General features: G+C 46.0%; 1 protein-coding gene across 1 annotated transcript in view; it reads left to right on the top strand.

Annotated features, from left to right (window-relative positions):
- Positions 1 to 8,472: 8,472 nt before the first annotated feature.
- The window catches only part of ANXA13 (annexin A13), a 21,652-nt gene continuing 12,139 nt past the window's right edge, over positions 8,473 to 17,985 (top strand). Inside the window, exons 1-2 of the mRNA XM_035556200.1 lie at positions 8,473 to 8,487; positions 10,087 to 10,161. Of these exons, the coding sequence (XP_035412093.1) occupies positions 8,473 to 8,487; positions 10,087 to 10,161 (90 nt within the window). The remainder of the gene's footprint in view (positions 8,488 to 10,086; positions 10,162 to 17,985) is intronic.

The following is a 17,985-nucleotide window of genomic DNA, read 5'->3' as shown; positions in this document are numbered from 1 at the left end:
CGCCGCAGCCCCGGGGCCGCCCCGCCCGGCCCGGCCCGGCCCGCTCCGACCCGCTGCTGCCGCCCGGCCGCTTCCGCGTCACGCCCCCGGAAGTGGGGGCGTCAGTTCCGGCGGGGAGGAGGGCGGGAGGGGCGGGGAGGAGGGCGGGGAGGGGCGGGGCGCGGGGTCTGTCAGCCTGTGCTGGTCAGTCACGGAGTCACAGAGTCACAGTACCACAGAGTCACAGAATCAGAGTTACCTAGGTTGGAAGAGACCTCCAAGATCACCCAGTCCAACCTCTGACCTAACACTAACAAGTCCTCCACTAAACCGTATCGCTAAGGGCTACATCTAAACGTCTTTTAAAGACCTCCAGGGATGGCGACTCAGCCACTTCCCTGGGCAGCCCATTCCAATGCCTAACAACCCTTTCGGTAAAGAAGTTCTTCCTAATATCCAACCTAAACCTCCCCTGGCACAACTTTCGCCCATTCCCCCTCGTCCTGTCACCAGGCACGTGGGAGAACAGACCAACCCCCACCTCTCTACAGCCTTCTTTAAGGTACCTGTCGAGAGCGATAAGGTCGCCCCTGAGCCTCCTCTTCTCCAGGCTGAACAACCCCAGTTCCCTCAGCCGCTCCTCATAAGCCTTGTTCTACAGACCCCTCACCAGCTTCGTTGCCCTTCTCTGGACTCGCTCAAGCACCTCCATGTCCTTCTTGTAGTGAGGGGCCCAAAACTGAACACAGTACTTGAGTTGCGGCCTCACCACAGCCAAGTACAGGGGAACAATCACTTCCCTAGACCTGCTGGCCACACTGCTTCTTATGCAAGCCAGGATGCTGTTGGCCTTCTTGGCCACCTGAGCACACTGCTGGCTCATATTCAGCCGACTATCAACCAATACTCCCAGGTCCTTCTCTGCCAGGAAGCTTTCCAACCACTCATCTCCCAGCCTGTAGCTCTGCTTGGGGTTGTTGTGCCCCAGGTGCAGGACCCAGCACCTGGCCTTGTTGAACCTCATACAGTTGACCTCAATCACAGAATTGTACGGTCACACAGCCACAGAATCCCACAGAATCCCACAGAATCCCACAGAATCCCACAGAATCCCACAGAATCCCACAGTATCACAGTCACACAGTCACAGAATGGCTGAGGTTGGCAGGGACCTCTGGATTTCATCCAGTCCAACCCCCCCTGCTGAGCAGGATCACCCAAAGCACATTGCACATGATGGCATCCAGGCAGGTTTTGGGTATCTCCAAAGAAGGAGACTCCACAACCTCTCTGGGCAGCATGTCCCAGCGCTCTGTCACCTCACAGTACAGAAGTGCCCCCTTGTATTCAGCCAGAACCTCCTGTGCTTCAGTTTGTGCCTGTTGCCTCTCGTCCTGTCACTGGGCACAGCTGAAAAGAGACCAGCTCCATCCGCTCAACACCACCCCCTCAGATATTTATATACATTGAGGAGGTCTCCCCTCAGTCTTCTCTTTTCCAGGCTATAAACATGCCCAGCTCTCTCAGCCTGGTGCTCCCGTCCCCTCATCATCTCAGTAGCCCTCCTCTGGACTCTCTCCAGTAGCTCCATGTCCCTCTGGTACTGAGGAGCCCAGAACTGGACACAATACCCCAGGTGTGGCCTCACCAGGGCCAAGTAGAGGGGCAGGATCACCTCCCTTGACCTGTGGGCAGCACTATTCCAAATGCACCCCAGGATACTGTTGGCCTTCTTGGCCACAGGCTCAGGCTCACACACTAGCACTCATGCCTGGATGTGGTGCTCTCACCTGCACTGGCCCTGCAGAGGGACCTGGCCAGGTTGGCTCGATGGGCAGAGGCCAATGGGATGAAGTTCAACATGGCTAAGTGACAGGTCCTGCACTTTGGCCACAACAACCCCATGCAGCACTACAGGCATAGGGCAGAGTGGCTCAAAAGATTTGCAGAGGAAAAGGATCTGGGGGTGTTGGTTGGCACTCACCTGAACGTGAGCCAGCAGTGTGCCCAGGTGGCCAAGAAGGCCAACGGCATCCTGGCTTGTATCAGGAATAGTGCAGCCAGCAGGACCAGGGAGGTGATCGTCCCCTTGTACTCGGCTCTGGTGAGGCCGCACCTCGAGTAGTGTGCTCAGTTTTGGGCCCCTCAGTACCAGAAGGACATCGAGGCTCTGGAGCGTGCCCAGAGCAGGGCTACAAAGCTGGTGAAGGGCCTGGAGCACAAGTCCTGTGAGGAGCGGCTGAGGGAGCTGGGGGTGTTTGGTCTGGAGAAGAGGAGGCTCAGGGGAGACCTTAGTGCTCTCTGCAACCACCTGAAAGGAGGGTGTGGGGAGCTGGGGGTCAGCCACTTGTCACAGGGAACCAGTGATAGGACCGGAGGGAATGGCCTCAAGTTGCGCCAGGAGAGGTTCAGGTTGGAAATGAGGAGACATTTCTTCTCAGAAAGAGCAGTCAGGCATTGGGACGGGTTGCCCAGGGAGGTGGTGGAGTCACCGTCCCTGAGGGTGTTTAAGGAAAGGTTGGACGTGGTGCTTAGGGACATGGTTTAGTGGGTGACATTGGTGGCAGGGGGATGGTTGGACCAGGTGATCTTGGAGGCCTTTTCCAACCTCAGTGATTCTGTGATTCTTTCCCCACACACTATCACAGGCGGCCACAGACTGAGAGACTGTGAGCAGATCCAGGCCTGACGTACCCCTGCTGCCTGCTTGGTTACCTTTAACCTTGGCTTCCTAATGCAGGTTGCTACACGGCGGGACAAGTACTTGTGACTACTCAAGGCCAGGGTGGACACAGGAGCAGAAATAAACATTTCATGACAGGTAACAAGCAGCAGTGTTTCAAGTAGCAATGCACCCTGGGTTACTTCAGCCAAGCGTGCCCCAGTATAGGGTCTACACAGTCTGGGGACTGAAGGCTTGCAGACCCAATACCAGCTGCAGCCCATCCTGTTCACATAGGATAGCACACAAGGGGATTAGTACGGTCAAGGAAGCCACTTCAAATAAAACACCAGCAGCAGAAGCCATTCTTCTCTTAGGAACTAGGGTTTTGTGAATTATTTATAATATCGTAAGTGTCAAAATCAGTGCCAACTTTCCATGCACAACCATTTTCATAACTGTCAGTGAATTACTGATGGGGTTAGAACTATTTGTTTTTAACACCGCACAACATTTTAGTGAATTAACTGATAAACAAGTAGAACCAAGTGAAAGCAAGTCAGCCCCTGACCCCTTGCACAGTTTAATTGATGAAGTTGTTACCCTGCCTGCTTGGCAATAACCTTCAAGTCATGTTGACAGAGGTGAGCAGGGACCAACAACAGCAGAAAGAAGCTCACCGCTCTGTTATCATTGAGTCAGTGAACGACAGACCCATTTCTACGGCTTTGGTGTCCCTACTGTCTCCAGGATCTCCCTTCTGCACAGCTGCAGAGGCACAAAGCCTCGGGCAGTGGATGTGCCCCACGCTGCCGCCGCAGAGATCCTGCAGCTGAAGAGATGGCGAGCAGCTCACGAGCCCCAGAGACAAGGCCTCCCTGTTCGTACCACTGGCAGGGTGCAGTCCAGGAACACAGTCACAGCCTGCTGAAGTGACCTCATCCTTCAAATCACAGTCACCAGGTTTCTTAAGAGTCCTTCTCTGTCACACCCTATGTTGGTTTATAAATAAACTATTGAAAAGATACTAACACAAAGCCATTTTTGCCTTGCCTGCTGCTACGTAAACCAGGCGGTGCAGGTCTTTGGCTGGTACTGTCTGTTTGCTTTTGATATCAGTAATTAGACACGCCTCACAGTAGGGCATGATGATTTTTTTTTTTATTTTTTTTTTTTGTGGATGGTTCTGAAGTAAATTCTCTTGGTAGTGGCACCAGCACGCAAATAACCATTTTAATAAGACACGGATATCAGAATCCACAAGCTAAAAATGTCGCTGCCCAGAATGACAGTAATGTATGCAGCAAAAAGACTTGCTTCATAGCTTGGAGGCTTCCATTATATTCCTATCAGCTGCCTCAGGCTTTTCATTGATAACACTGGCAGAAGGGAAGCAGAACCAAGGCAATTAGAACGAAATTATTGACATACAGTAGATCTACAGATAGACAGAATAACTGATCAGAGCTATGATTAGAAGCCAGCAGTGGGCATATTTAACAAGATCTGAATTTACTACCAGAGAGGATACCATACAACAAAATTTTTATGTGTTTATTAATGTTTGAGAATTTGCAGATTCAAATTCATTAAGTAAAAATCATAGATGAAACACTCTGAACTCCTGCACCTTTGACTGAGGTTACTGGACCCTGAAGTTACAATCACGTTGGTGTAAATCTTGTATGTAGAATGCAGTGAGCACCAAATAGTAAAAGATCCTTTTTCTTGGCCTGATCCTTTTTCCAAACCTTAGGATATCATCCACTCCCTCCCAGCTCTGCTACTACGGGTGGATGTTGCACAGTTTAGAGTTTCTCCAGCTATCGCTTCAGGCAGTTGCAGCAAGGTACAGATCTATCCTGGGAATATAGGCAGTATGTGTAGCCTTTGCCAGTCCTTTACAACTTCCCCGACCTACTTTATTTCTCACAGGTAATCAGCCTTGGTTCAGAGATTGTTTAGCCCTGGTTTAAGACTGAGTAGACCTTTGCCGCTGACTATGTATAATGAATATTGTTTTTTCCATTTTGGTTAGTATACGTGACTACTTATTTAAATGCATAATTTCTGGCAGTAATAATCTTCCTTTGTGAGGACAAGAAAAAGAGGGATTGAACACTTTAGTCCTGTGGGCATCATCCATTAGCAACTCTCGTTCCACATTCTGTAATAAATCTACACTTATCTTTGTCTGTTTTTTACTTCTGAGATACTTATAGACCATTTTCTTTTTGCCTTTAATGCCTCTTACTCTGTTCATTTGCTTTTTCTAAATTGGTTCCTATGTTCTTGTTCTCTGCACCTACATGCAGTCTCAGTTATTGCCTTTTGAAGTTTCATTTTCTTAAAAAGTACCTGTTGCAGCCTTACTGCTACATATTTTTTCTTACTGCACTGCCTGTCTCTCCCTCCTATAGAGCAAATTTGCTCTTGGGCTTTAATATTCTCTATTTCAGTTATTCTCAGTAGCCTTCAATCTTGAGATCACCTTCTCAAAAACATTGCCTTTCAGTTCACTGATTTTTCAAAAACAAAACAACTTTTTTTATTTTTTTTCCCTTATTCCAGGTCTTTTGTGCTTTTTCCTTGGAATAAGTTAACTCTGTGTATCATTACCGCTTTCAAACTGGCATCCCCTTGTATTTTCAACAAGTTCCTCTTTGTTTAAAGTCAGAAGTAGCAGCACAGCTTCCTCAAGTGATTTCCTCTGTTTCCTGAGATAGAAGTTGATTTCGATGTGCTCAACAAGTGCGATAGACTGGTGGCAGCCCGCTGATTTGCTTTTGCCACTCACAGATGGCTCTGGCATATCTGTGTAGTAAAAAATAGTGCTTGGAAGAGCCAGCTGAGCTGAATCAGTGCAGCTCTTCTCTGGACTGAGCACTTCCACACTTCCACTCAGAAGCTGCAGTGAGATCTCTTTTTTCTTTTTTTTTTTTTTTCTCTAAGTCATTTATTTGAATAAATATTGAAATACTGTTATGCATTCCTGTGGTTGTCTTTACTTTCTTCAAACTATCTGTCCCATGCAGGATCGCCAGGGTTCAGCAGAGCTGAAAGGAATGCCAAGCACCACTAACACTCTTAGAGCCATTTCGTAGCTCATACCAATGCTGCAGTCAAGGTTGGTGAAGGTATTAATTCTGTTGACTCTGGTGTCATCCACAAGCGGTGTTTCTCTGTTGCTCAGAAATCCAGGTGCCTGTCACTCCAGTGGAAAAATCGTCCTCTTCTCACAGACAAATGAGACACCTTCCCATTGCCCAGCCAGGTGGGCAGACTGACACCACAAATACCCTCTGCAAAAGGCACAAGCCATCTTCACTGCAAAGCTCAGCTTCACTTAGTTCTTATCCGTGACCACCTTGGTCCTTTATTATTTCACTTCCTTCACTAGATTAAAGACTTTAATGGCCTCTTCCATTTAGCCTCATTTAAGACCCATCAGCTTTAACCACTCTCTGGTTACAATCTCCAGAGTAGCAGCAATACCAGTCAACGTTTGCGTGCTGTCATGTATGGTGATTCTTACATGGGATAATGTTTCATCTCTTTCATCTTTTCACCTGTTTCATTTCGCTGTGCTCTGCCTTTCAGAGAATGGCTGTTAATAGACACCATTTTGATAAGCCCTGAGTGCTTTTTCATGCCCTGCATCCAGCCCGCTTGATCTTGCCATGGTGTAATACTCCTCCCTTGGTTTTCCATCCTGCTGGCAAAAGAAGGAGGAAACAGGTGGAGGCAGACTCCATTCACTAGGTAACAAGAGATGCCCCTATTTTATTGCCTGGGCTGTCACCCACAGGAGTACGATGTCCGGGTCTCTGGCAGGGAGGCAGTCCTGTTATTTACAAGGCTCAGAAGTACCACTCGATCCTTCTTTATTTTTGTTAATTTTGCAAACTTTTAAATTCCCAGGACATAACTGAAGTCAATAATATCGATCTCTGGGAGTAACACGTAGTTTTCCTACTGAAACCCTATTTGCATGTTCAAATAGACCATGTGCATGCATAGCATGATATAGTATGACTCAATCTATTGTTTGTTTTAAATCCTTAATGAGTTGCTCTCTATTTCACCTGCCGGGCTGCTATACTTCACTTACAACCGACAGAAGCAGTAGGTTTACCAGCCTGCGTTGGAGCTTTTGAGTGTCTTCCAGCCTAGCAGACTCCATCGAAACCCTGCAGTTGTTTTCTCTCCAACTTCTTTATTTCCTTTGTTGTCGGTTGGGTCAGCTTTATTCCTGAAAGTGCTATGTAAGAAATGAATAGTTCCCAGCTCAGTAAACATACCGAAGATGTCTTTGAGACAGTATGTCACCAAAAAGCATTGAATTCTAGAGAAAATTCTTCATACTCACATTTGATTTTTACATCTTATTTTAGAACACCATAATCAAAACTGATTTATTTTAAAGAGTGTTAGAAGGTTAGTTGAGGTCTTTGCAGGAAAGTTCTCTCTGTGAAACTATTTAAAACACACACCGGTGTATTGAGAATACGCACACAAGTATTAAATAAGTGACAAATATTCCCAAGACTAGAATTATTATTGCATTCTGGTAACACAGTGATTTCCTTTTGCTTACTGGTTAGCTAATCAAGTGAACTGCTATAAATGCAAGTGTACGTGTTTCCTTCTCTTAGTTTTCTCTGGCTGTCCTAATGCCTCGGTCCAAGGCATTGTGGTGGGTTAACCTTCCCATGGGCTGCAGCTCTTCAACAACTGCTCCCACACGGCTCTGTCCCACAGGGTCCATCCCCCAGGAGCAAACTGCTCCAGCACGGGTCCCCCACGGGCGGCAGCTCCCCCCACACCCCCTGCTCCTGCGTGGGCTCCTCTCCACGGGCTGCAGCTCCGGCCCGGGGCCTGCTCCTGCAGGGGCTCTCCATGGGCCGCAGCCTCCTCCAGGCCACATCCACCTGCTCCACCGGGGGCTCCTCCACGGGCTGCAGCGTGGAGATCTGCTCCGTGTGGGACCCATGGGCTGCAGGGGGACAGCCTGCTCCACCAGGGGCCTCTCCACAGGCTGCAGGGGAACTGCTGCTGCGTGCCTGGAGCACCTCCTGCCCTCCCGCTGCACTCACCACGGGGGCTGCAGGGCTGCTTCTCTCTCACACAGCTGCTGTGCACTGGTTTTTTACCCTTTCTTAAATACATGTCACAGAGATGCCACCAGCTTCACCGACTGGCCCAGCTCTGGCCATCATCTCAAAGCCACCTGGAACTGGCTCTGTCCAGTTCAGGGACAACTGCTGGTCTCTTCTTACAGAGGCCATCCCTTACAGAGCCCCCTCTCCCTGCTACCAAAGCCTTGCCATCTAAACCCCGTACAAGCAGCAAGATGCTGTTTGAAATATTTTGTGGGAGCTGAGGGTCCCCAATGACATATTAAATACCACCGAGTCCTATAAGAACCAGTATAAACGCTTCAAAGGAGGTATCCTGCCTTCTAAAATATTTGAAAGTGCATGTTAGACACTACCGCAGTTACATGTTTTAAATCATTGTAATGAAAATTAGATGAAAGAGTGCATATAAGTTTATATTACGAAATCCTGATTTTCCCAGGAAAAAAAAAAACAGCCATCTCCATGACCCAACAGGATGTGCTATTAAATTGCAGGGATGATAAAGCCACCGTGTAATGATGGAATATACCCCACCTTGAAATGGCTGAAATTGGAATATGTCAGAAGTTACTGATTAACCCCAGGCAGGGTAGGACCTAGCAGCTCTCGTAAGAGTTGACAGTTCCATCTGAATGCTTGTTTTATCGAAGAGCAGAAGAATTCAATCTTCCACACCCAGGCTAAGCAAAAATGGGCAGCTCGCATGTAAGTAGCTATTTAATTTGGATTGTCAGGAATGCAACAATTTTGTGCTTTTATTTTTGTCTATTTTCTCTTCAGCTGACATGAATACAGCTGCAAATGATGTTTTAAACTGAAAGTCTATTTTAAGTGTGGGTGGGCAATTTGTATGTATACAGCTAGTAACATCCACTTCATTGGATTACATGAATTATAAAACTATTACTGTAGCACACAGGTTCTGCATGTTTTAACACTTAATGGCATAGCTAAAAAGGGCAGCGCTTTAATTTTGAGAAAAAGAAATGATGCATAGGTTGCCACGGGACAACTAATTTTAGTTAGATTAGCAAATTTATGTTGGAACAAAAATAATTCCCTAAAGATCTGTGAAAATCTTCCTGTTCCAGAGGCCAACACTTGCAAAATTCAGCCAAGTTTCTCACTGAATAGGAGGGATGGGAGTAATCTCAAAGTGCGGTGCTTGCAGATGGATCTGGTCAAAATTCAGGTGTCAGAGTTTGCTACATTGAATTGCCGTGTAAGTTTTGACTGGGACGATTTTGGCCAACGTTTCAGTGCTTAATAATAAATATCTAAGTGTGTGTAAAGATATTTGACCTCAGAACAGCCTGACTGTCACAAGTTTGGGTGGTAGCTGTGAATGATCAGTGCTTCTGAAAATGAGGTAGCTTTCACTGATGAAGTTGGGGGTTTTTACCTTCACTTTTAGAACTCATGGATGCATGACAATATTTATTCAGCTGTGCGTCAATCTTCTTGATTGCCAGCTCTCAGCAGTATGTATCAATAGAAGACAGCCTGTTTGCTGACAGGGGTTAACGTTACGATAGTTGCTCTAGGATTTGCATTATTTTATTACGCCACTATTTTTTCAATTCGGTTTCAGCGAGGCCCTGAGAGATGCAGAGAATCTGCTGCTTTTGGACCAGCTCTTCGGGACTTTTTCTCTGCCAGACCAAGCAAGAGAGCCCGTACGTTTTGTGCAGAGCTCCAGCTGCTAAGCCAAGGAGCTTGCTGTCTCTCTCTGAAAGTGTAGATGGTCCCATCTCCTCACCCTATGTACCACAGGGCTGTCAGCAGGCATCTGCTGAGGGTCCTGACCCTGGAGGGCCTTGCACTGGATGCTGGCATTGAAAGCAGTGTAGAACAAGTGTATTTAATTTAAATTTAACGTAGCCAGTTGAGGTCTATCTGTGGTGAGAGACCACAGCACTGCCTCTCAGGCAGGCTTCGCGGTTGTATGAGCTCCATGCTGGACTAGGTGACCTGGATGGACATGCAGTATGCTGAAGTAGTGCTGTGGGCTTCAGCGGGAAGAGGTGTGAGACCTTGTTGAATGAGAATCCAGTTATTCAGCCCATTTCTCACCCGGGAATTGTAGCTCCCTTATCATCATCATTCTGTGTTTGTCCCCACAAAAATTACAGGTAGTCTTGGACAAGTGCCTGAACCTGCATCACAGAACCACTTCTGGAACAGCCTGGAACGACTCAGTTCTTAACAGAGGTGTTCAGCTGTAGCTTGTTCTTTCTCCTAATCTCATATTTTGCAACCACAGGTTCACGAGCGTCTTATGTATTGTGTTTTTTAAACCTCCAGAGCAAGTCTTACAACCTCCCAGAGGATGTACGGAAACCAACCGTAGGGACTACCAGTTTGTCAGCAGACAAGCCAGTAAGCACTCTTTTTCTGAAGGATGAAAGGGGCACTGTGGTGTTACAGCACGTTGCAGTGGTTTATGGTGGCTTTGGGAGGCACTGCAGTGCACAAAGGCGACTTCTCTTTCGTAGATTGGCACTAGTAAAGCTGAATAACGCTGGGTTGTTTCAATCAGTTGAATATTGCATCATTCCAAAATTTTGTCTGCTTTGAAATTTCAGAAGTGAAATTTCTTTAGCTGGCCCAAATTTTACTGAGAGAAATAGAAAATGAATCACCCATGTCAACTGAGGTATTTTGTTTTGGTTAGATGGATTTAGGTTTAAAACTTCAAAAAAAGTGTTATTATTAAATGAAATTTTCACTGAACACTAAGCATTGTTCACAGGAACAATGTACATAGGAAAGAAAAGGTAACCACTTGGAAGTTAAAATGAGAATTTTCAGCTACATCAGAATTCATCATATTCAAAATGAAGCTTTCATCAAAATGAATATGTTCCTAAGCATGTTCATTTGAACAGAAGTAACAAATTTTACTGAAAAATATGCTTTCAACAAAAAATTTCCAACCAGTCTAAGGAGTAGCTTTCTGTTCGAATCTGAGCTCTTTTTTAAGAGCTGCACCTGATGCAACGTTAGAGCTCCAAACCTGCACATTTCCACCCACTTTTTGCTGTCTGAACTGGGTCCAGTCCCTCTTTCTACAACCAGCCAAAGTTCCTGACTGCTCATCCCTAGAGATTTAAAGTCTCTAATTATTTTCTCCATGTGCAGTCTTGCATCTTCAAGCTTACCTGCACTTCTGCTCTTCTTCAAAATCACCACAAGTAGAATCAATGCACCTGAAAATCTGGGTAGCGGCTCTGCTGTAAGCAAGGTGCTTTGGGGACACTTTGGGAATAGCAGCAATGGTTTTCATGATACGATGGCTTGAAAACTTTGATGGATTTTGTCTTTTGTGAAATTGTTTAACTGATTTTTAACCTTCTGTATCTGAAGAATCCAAGATCCTATATGCATTATTCTGTTGTTCTGTGTGATGTTTGTGACTTGAATTGAGGATGGACAAGTGCTTTGTTGTTAATTTACCATTTTTTTGAGATTCTTTGGGAGTCCCTTGAGTTTCACCTTCTCATTGTAAAGCGGCCCAAACCTTCTGCAAGGCAGGACTCTGTAACGTAAGAAGGACGCAGCAGGTTGCTGTGGGCCAGTTGGTTTGAGAACTGGAAGGTAAAAAAGTAAGTATAACCTTAAGAGCACATCTGCCCGATGGATCCTCTCAAGGACAAGCTCACAAATATCACAAGGGCTTTTGTGTTGCTTACAAGGATAGAAATGTCTCATTAGTACAAGTGTTACTGCAGCATGATTTGATCGTCTCATCACAAAGCTCAACAGTAGCTATTTGTTACTTCCCCTGGCAGACCAGTATTCAGTGACAATAGATTCTTGTTCAGACCCTGGCCCTAAGCCCACAGGCAGCAGAAGACAGAAATACCTTCTTGTTCAACCACACAGCACTGGGGAAGAACCACGGCTGATTCTTTTCATTTCCACGGTCCCCATTTACCCAGGACATTTGCTGTTTCTTTTAGGTCTGATGCTGTGCTGTGAGTGCAGCTGATGTAGGTGTTACCAAGCATAAACCCATGAAAAATTAATTATTCATTTATGGAAAAACATTCAAACAAAACCAAACTATCTGAGGTATCAGAGGGCGATTAGTCTTGTTAAAACATACAAAAATTCAAAATATCTGGACTCTTAACACTTTTCTAGGCATACACATTTTTTTGTATGTTCTACCAAGGTCTGTCATTACTATCGAGAGAAATTACTCTGCCTGTATTGTTAGCTATGAGGACTGACTGAAGTAATGGACCGGCTGCTGCTGCCCTGGGTGATTCAGCTGACCTAGGAGCATCCTGAGACTTCCTCCACCCTGTGAGGTGGAAGGGAGTTAGACACAGAAACCTCCAAGTTCGGCCAGCACCGGTGGTTTGTCAGACACTCAACACGCAATGCCTGCATAGTAACAGCCCGTGTATGTACCTATGAATATATACATGGTTTTCCATAATGCATCTTGCAGAGAAGTGTTTTAAAAACAGTGAAGCATTAGGGACCGAGGGAAGAGGCATGCAGTTCTTGGTCTTCCGTGATGGGATGCTGCCTCCTTCCAGTTCTTCTCCTTTTAAATAATTTGGATTTAGAATGTACAGATGAGTCAGTGTGACATTCCCAAAGACCGTGCCCATGTCTTTCAGCCCTGCATTGGTATATTTAAGTGTTGTTAGCCTTTCTGCTGGCATATGGAAGAATTAACTTCAGTTCTATCAATTTACCAGAACTCATCACAAGTCTCAGCTGAGGTAATGAGAAGAGTGCAAAAGTTTTAATGAGACATAAGAGCACTTGAGCTATCTCTGTATGAGTATGCAAGTCAGAGATTTGGGACCTCAGCTGAAAAAGTACCCTGATAACTAACTCTGATTTCAAAAGTAATCTGCTTTAAGGATTTCCACCAGACCCAAAAGAGTTTGGACACACTCAAACCAGACAATGCAAAATTCTGCCATGAGAGATACCCACCAAAACATATTTTTTTTCTCTTAACTATGGACTCATCTATCATGGCGATGAGTATGAAGATATTAAGTTGTTAAAAATTAGCCATAAGCCCTTTTGAGATGATATATTAAAAGCTTCATAGAAACAGGAGAGACATTGTAGGAGAGAGCTTGTTTTAACTTTGCAGTTTAAATAGCCGTCAGAGCAATTAGCGTCACTGATGCCACTTGTTTATAACAGGAAAAAAAAAAACAAATGCAACTAATTCTAGTAGGATCTTCTTATCACTGTAGTTTTAGTCTCAGGTGTAGGAAATAAGGTGATTTGGAAGGAGTCACTGAGTCACTGCAAGTCTGTTGAGTAAGGAAGTCCAGCCTACATGACTTGCATGCATTGCCCAGTATACACTTCATACAGAAACTGTTTTCTTGCTAATAGCAGCGAACTAGCAGCACGAAGCTAGCCTAGGCGTGTGCTGCTGTCAAACAGCTGGTAAGCCTAAAACAGCCGTAGGGATTTTGGAGAGCGGCAGCCTGCCTGGCAGATGGCGCATGGCGTGCAGGTAGGCTGGTGCGCTTCTCCGCGCAGCCAAGGACGCAGGTGGCAATTTTCCAGCTCCACGTTGTGGTTGGCTGAGAAAATTGCTCAAACAAACAAAAATGCCAGGTATGTTTTGCAAAACAGCAGAGGAAGAAAGCTCGCAGTCAAAAGGACACGCATAGTCCTTAAGGTAGGGCTTCTCCGTTGACATACATCTAGTTGGTCTAAGCTGGTCCCTCCCTGTGCTTGACCTCCTCATGTTCCCCAAGAACCGATCCCGTTGGCCAGCACTACAGCACAGAAACGTCCAAAACGAGGAGCAAGAGCAGCAGTCCTTGAACAACAGGACCGAGCCTTTCCTCTGATTACAGATGTTTATCAACCCCACCTTTTTATTACCACAGCACAAACCCTGGCGCTTGTTGATACTGCCCTATTGCCAACATGCCACAGCTGTTGGCTTCTGTTTGTTTTCAAATATTGCCTACCATCTACTCTGACCTCTGTGTTAAAACCTGTACAGTTCACAAAAATTCCTACCTGAATATTGGAGCCCAACTATTTTAATTTTACTGAAGAAGAGCTTGCAGAAGAACATCTTATGCTGGTAGAAGAATAACGAGATCGGGAACCCATTGTCCAGTAATGACTAAATATCCTCACCCGTGAACAGCCTTTCCCGGTTAGATGAGGGATGACCTTGACTTCTAGTAACTGATCTGTGTTTCTTTTGTTTCTCCTCTGTATTGAGCAGTTCTAATATGTGGAGGTTTGTCTTACGGAAGTGCCCATGCACTGAAATGAAATGGGGTTTCTGCCCCTTCTGACTGATGGTCTGGAGCTCTCTGACCAACTCACCCTTTCGTGCCCCAGGAATATCTGCCAGGCTTTTCCTCCTCCCTGTGCTGATGTTCACTCCAGTCCCAACTGTATTTTTGGCCGACAAAAGCAGGAAAATATATTTGCTAGTAGGAGTGCAAAGGTTTAAAATAAGGCAACATCATTATAGAAAAGGAATATACCTTGTATAGTGGTGGGAGGCTGTGGCTGTTCCTGTTATGCTCATAGCTTCTGCTGTGATCCAAAAATTGATGCAAATTCCGAGGGGCCTAAGGTAGCATGACAGTGAGGTGAAAAAATATTTGTGACTGCAAATGTCTGTTCTAGTAAAGCAGACCGTTGATGAAACACAAACATAGCAGCGTGTTTTCAGTCTGTCTTTCGAAGTAAATCAGGACCAAAACACAGCAGCCTTCTCCCACGTTTGTTCTTGTGTGTTCTTCTTAACACAAGGAAGTGCTTGGAAATGAGCGATGAGAATTGGGCTGTTTGTCACTACGACTATCCCTTCAGATAAGAGTTGGTTCTGTTCACAGGTGGTTATCCTGGTAATGCGTGATGTAGTGGAGGGCTAAAACCACAAGTTCTAAGACAAAGTATCTTTTTTTTCTCTCTCTCCAGTATGCCAGTCTAGTTAACCTCGGATTCCAGTTGCGTTACAGCTCATTAAAGGCTTCTGCAAGGATAAATAATTAATCTTAAGTATGTATGCGTTGATAAAAAATTAATCACGTAGGTGGTGATTTGCCAAAAGCTGTCTTCCGTGGTCGTAAAATATTAGATATAATTTAACTGATGAGATAAACACCCCAGCCCTGCCATCGTGCTAACAAGGTGACTAGATGGTTTGGGGCACTCCTTGTAGACAGAGATAATACGTTTTCCTCTCCACACAAAAGAGGAAAACAGAAATTAATGGAGCATGGGATCAGAAGGGACCTTGAGATGTCAGCTAACTTACCCACTGCTAACTTACCCACTGCAAGAGCAGCTCTCCCCAGAGCAGTCCCGACAGCTCTCTCAGTGCTGAGCTGGAGGGGAACTGCTTTGTTGGCTGGAGGTGAGGCTCCCCGAAGGTCTTGGGGCTGGTGGATCAGTGGCGGTGCACGGGGAGAGCTGAGAAATCTCAGCACATTCCAGTTTGTGATTTGTGATGGGTTTCCAATTATTTTGGCTTGTCAGTTTGTTTTTCTGGTACTCCTGTGCCTGCCTTTTGGACATTACAAACCATTTGGTTCTGGCTTCCTCAAGAAGCAGGGTGCAGGATGCCGCGGTGCCTGAATGCGTGATACCCGGTGCTGGGGGTTAGCCTGGCGGGCAGCTCAGCCCCACGCAGCCACTCGCTCACCCCTAGTGGGATGAGGGAGAGAATTGGAGGGGTGAAAGCCAGAAAATGCATGGGACAAGTTAAAAGCAGTTTAATAAGTAAAGGAGAACACGCACAAAGAGAAAGAAGTGATGCAAAAAGCATCTACCACCAGCTGACTGATGCCCAGCAATGGCAACCCCAGGTGAATTCCCCCCAGTCTTACTGCTGAGCACGATGCCCCGTGGTGTGGGATGTCCCTTTGGTCATTTGGGGCCAGCTGTCCTGGCTGTGTCCCCTCCAGCTCCTGGGGCACCCCCAGCCCCTCGCTGGCAGGGCAGCACGAGGAGCTGGAAGTCCATGAGGCTGTGTGAGCACTGCTCTGTAACAGCTAATGCATCAGGGTGTTGACAACACTGCTTTGGTCACAAATCCGAAACGCAGCACCATATAGGGTGCTAGGAAGAAAATCAGCTGTATTCCAGCCAAAACTGGGACACCTGGCTAAAAATATGTGTACCCACTGGAAATGTTTTAGCTGAATTTACCGGCAGGGTATTAGTGTCAAAACTATTAGGTGCTGTGAAATTAAAAGAAGAGAGAAACTGCATTAGAAACTCCATAAGCAAAAGACTGATGCGTGTCCAGTTTCAGGACAGGCGCTGAAACCAGACCGAAGGCAGGAGACGTGAATCTGGGGGAAAGCAGGGTGTTGGGCGGCAAGCTCGGATTGTTGCATGTGGAACTGGTTTCTGTCCTTCTTATTCAAATCTTGGTTTTCTCCAACACATTTTTGTGATCATAATTAATTGTATGTGAAGGATAACAAAAGGGGTAGAATAATTGGGGCTTGATTCTGTGCCCATCTCCAGTAACCGCTGCAGATGCCCTCAGACTCATGAGATATCCGCACCAGGCTGGAAGATGCAGGTCACACAGGAGACCATGCACTTCCTACTGGCAGCAGGCAGCTGACCCAAGGGCATCTCTAATGGCACCAAACAACTGAAGACTGCCCTAAATTTTATTCCAGACAACACTCAGTGCTGTAAAGAGCAGGGCTGGGTCAGCCTGCCCTTGCTGCGGGCTGCCATTTTACCTTTTTATTTCTATTTTCCAAAGAAAAATGAATCGCAGCAACCAAAGATAAGCTTGAAATAAGACATCCACCGAATAAATCACAGAAATGGACATGGCAAAAATGAAGACCCAACATCCCTGGGTCAGCCTGGCCCATATCAGAGCTCTGCCCACAGCTGTTAAATCTGCACCTTGACCGCTCGGATCAGCGGCCGTGCTCCTTTTGGCTCTTCCTGCGATTCACCCGTAGGGTCTTGTGTCTGCATTTATCCGTGCACGCCACCGGCATCGATCCGTGTTGGGGCTGCAGCAGACGAGCGTGGCCAGCAGCACCCCGTGCAGCCACCCTTCTGTTGGTTTGATATGACCACCCCCAAACCTCCGTTCTCCAGCACGGTCATGCATCTGCTTCAGGGGGTGGGGGTGGAAAAATACCTGCGGTTGCTGAGCTGTATTATCAGCTATTTTCAGGTGGAGTACTTTGTCTCTCTTTTGCAATACAGGAAGCTACCTGGCATGCTCAGCGCGGTGTTTCTGCTGCTTTTGTCTTCTGACAGGCTAGCAGCATATATAAGGAAGCTACTAGCTTTTGTCTTCTGACATCTTCACAATGTATTGCTACACCTCTCCAATTCTAATAGCTGATGCCTTGAATCCACCAGATCTTATTTTTCCCCTGTTTCCCCCCTTGCTTTTGCTGAACTTTTTGCTAAGCTGTTTATTTGTGCTCCATGAGAGCTCCTCCACATGCTGACAAATCACAGAAAAGTCTCCAAATGCTTCTCTAAACATCGTCAACCACCCTCAGTTATAAATTCATCTTCCACCTACTTAAAGTGTAAGTTACAGCAGGAAAAACTACTCGGTGTGCTTTACAAGTTAAAAGTGTTAGTTTTAGACGAGTGATAATCTGTCCAGTTTAATGGAAATAAATCTGCTAGCTGAAGCTGCAAGGGAAAATGGTTGTTGTCTAAATATATATACAAGTGAGGCAAAAACTGTTTAAGCTAAGGAATACTGTTCAAAAAAATAAAAATAAAAAAGTCAGTGGGCCATGTCAGTGGGCAAGATCAAGGCTGGGACCGTCAGACAGTGAATTTTAAGCAGAGCTTTCCGGGTGACTCAGGAGTTGGCCTTGACAGTTACCTATCCAGCGTATCAGATTTTTTATCTACACAGCTTTGATGCTGGTGTTACTCACGGCACTATATGAACGGCATCCCCCAGACTCATCAGTTAATGTTTTACAGGGATTTATTTGAAGATGGAGGCTTCAGCACAGCTGACTCGATAGATTCCTGTGCTGCTTTAAGACAAGCGTATCCTGACCGTCATTGAGAAGCCAGCCTTCCTTCTCTTCCCTTGAGAAGAACTATTTTTCTTTATGTCTTTATGAATCCTCATAAATCCGTGATGTTATTTCAGTAGCTGGTGCTACCACTCTCCTACCTGGAGCACCTGTGCTACACGCAGACCCAGCAGCTACGATGGCAAGTGGC

Source organism: Cygnus atratus, chromosome 2 (assembly GCF_013377495.2).
Source record: "Cygnus atratus isolate AKBS03 ecotype Queensland, Australia chromosome 2, CAtr_DNAZoo_HiC_assembly, whole genome shotgun sequence".
Lineage (NCBI taxonomy): Eukaryota > Metazoa > Chordata > Aves > Anseriformes > Anatidae > Cygnus > Cygnus atratus.
The sequence above is the reverse complement of the archived record's forward strand: the minus strand, read 5'-3'. Positions and strand labels throughout refer to the sequence as shown.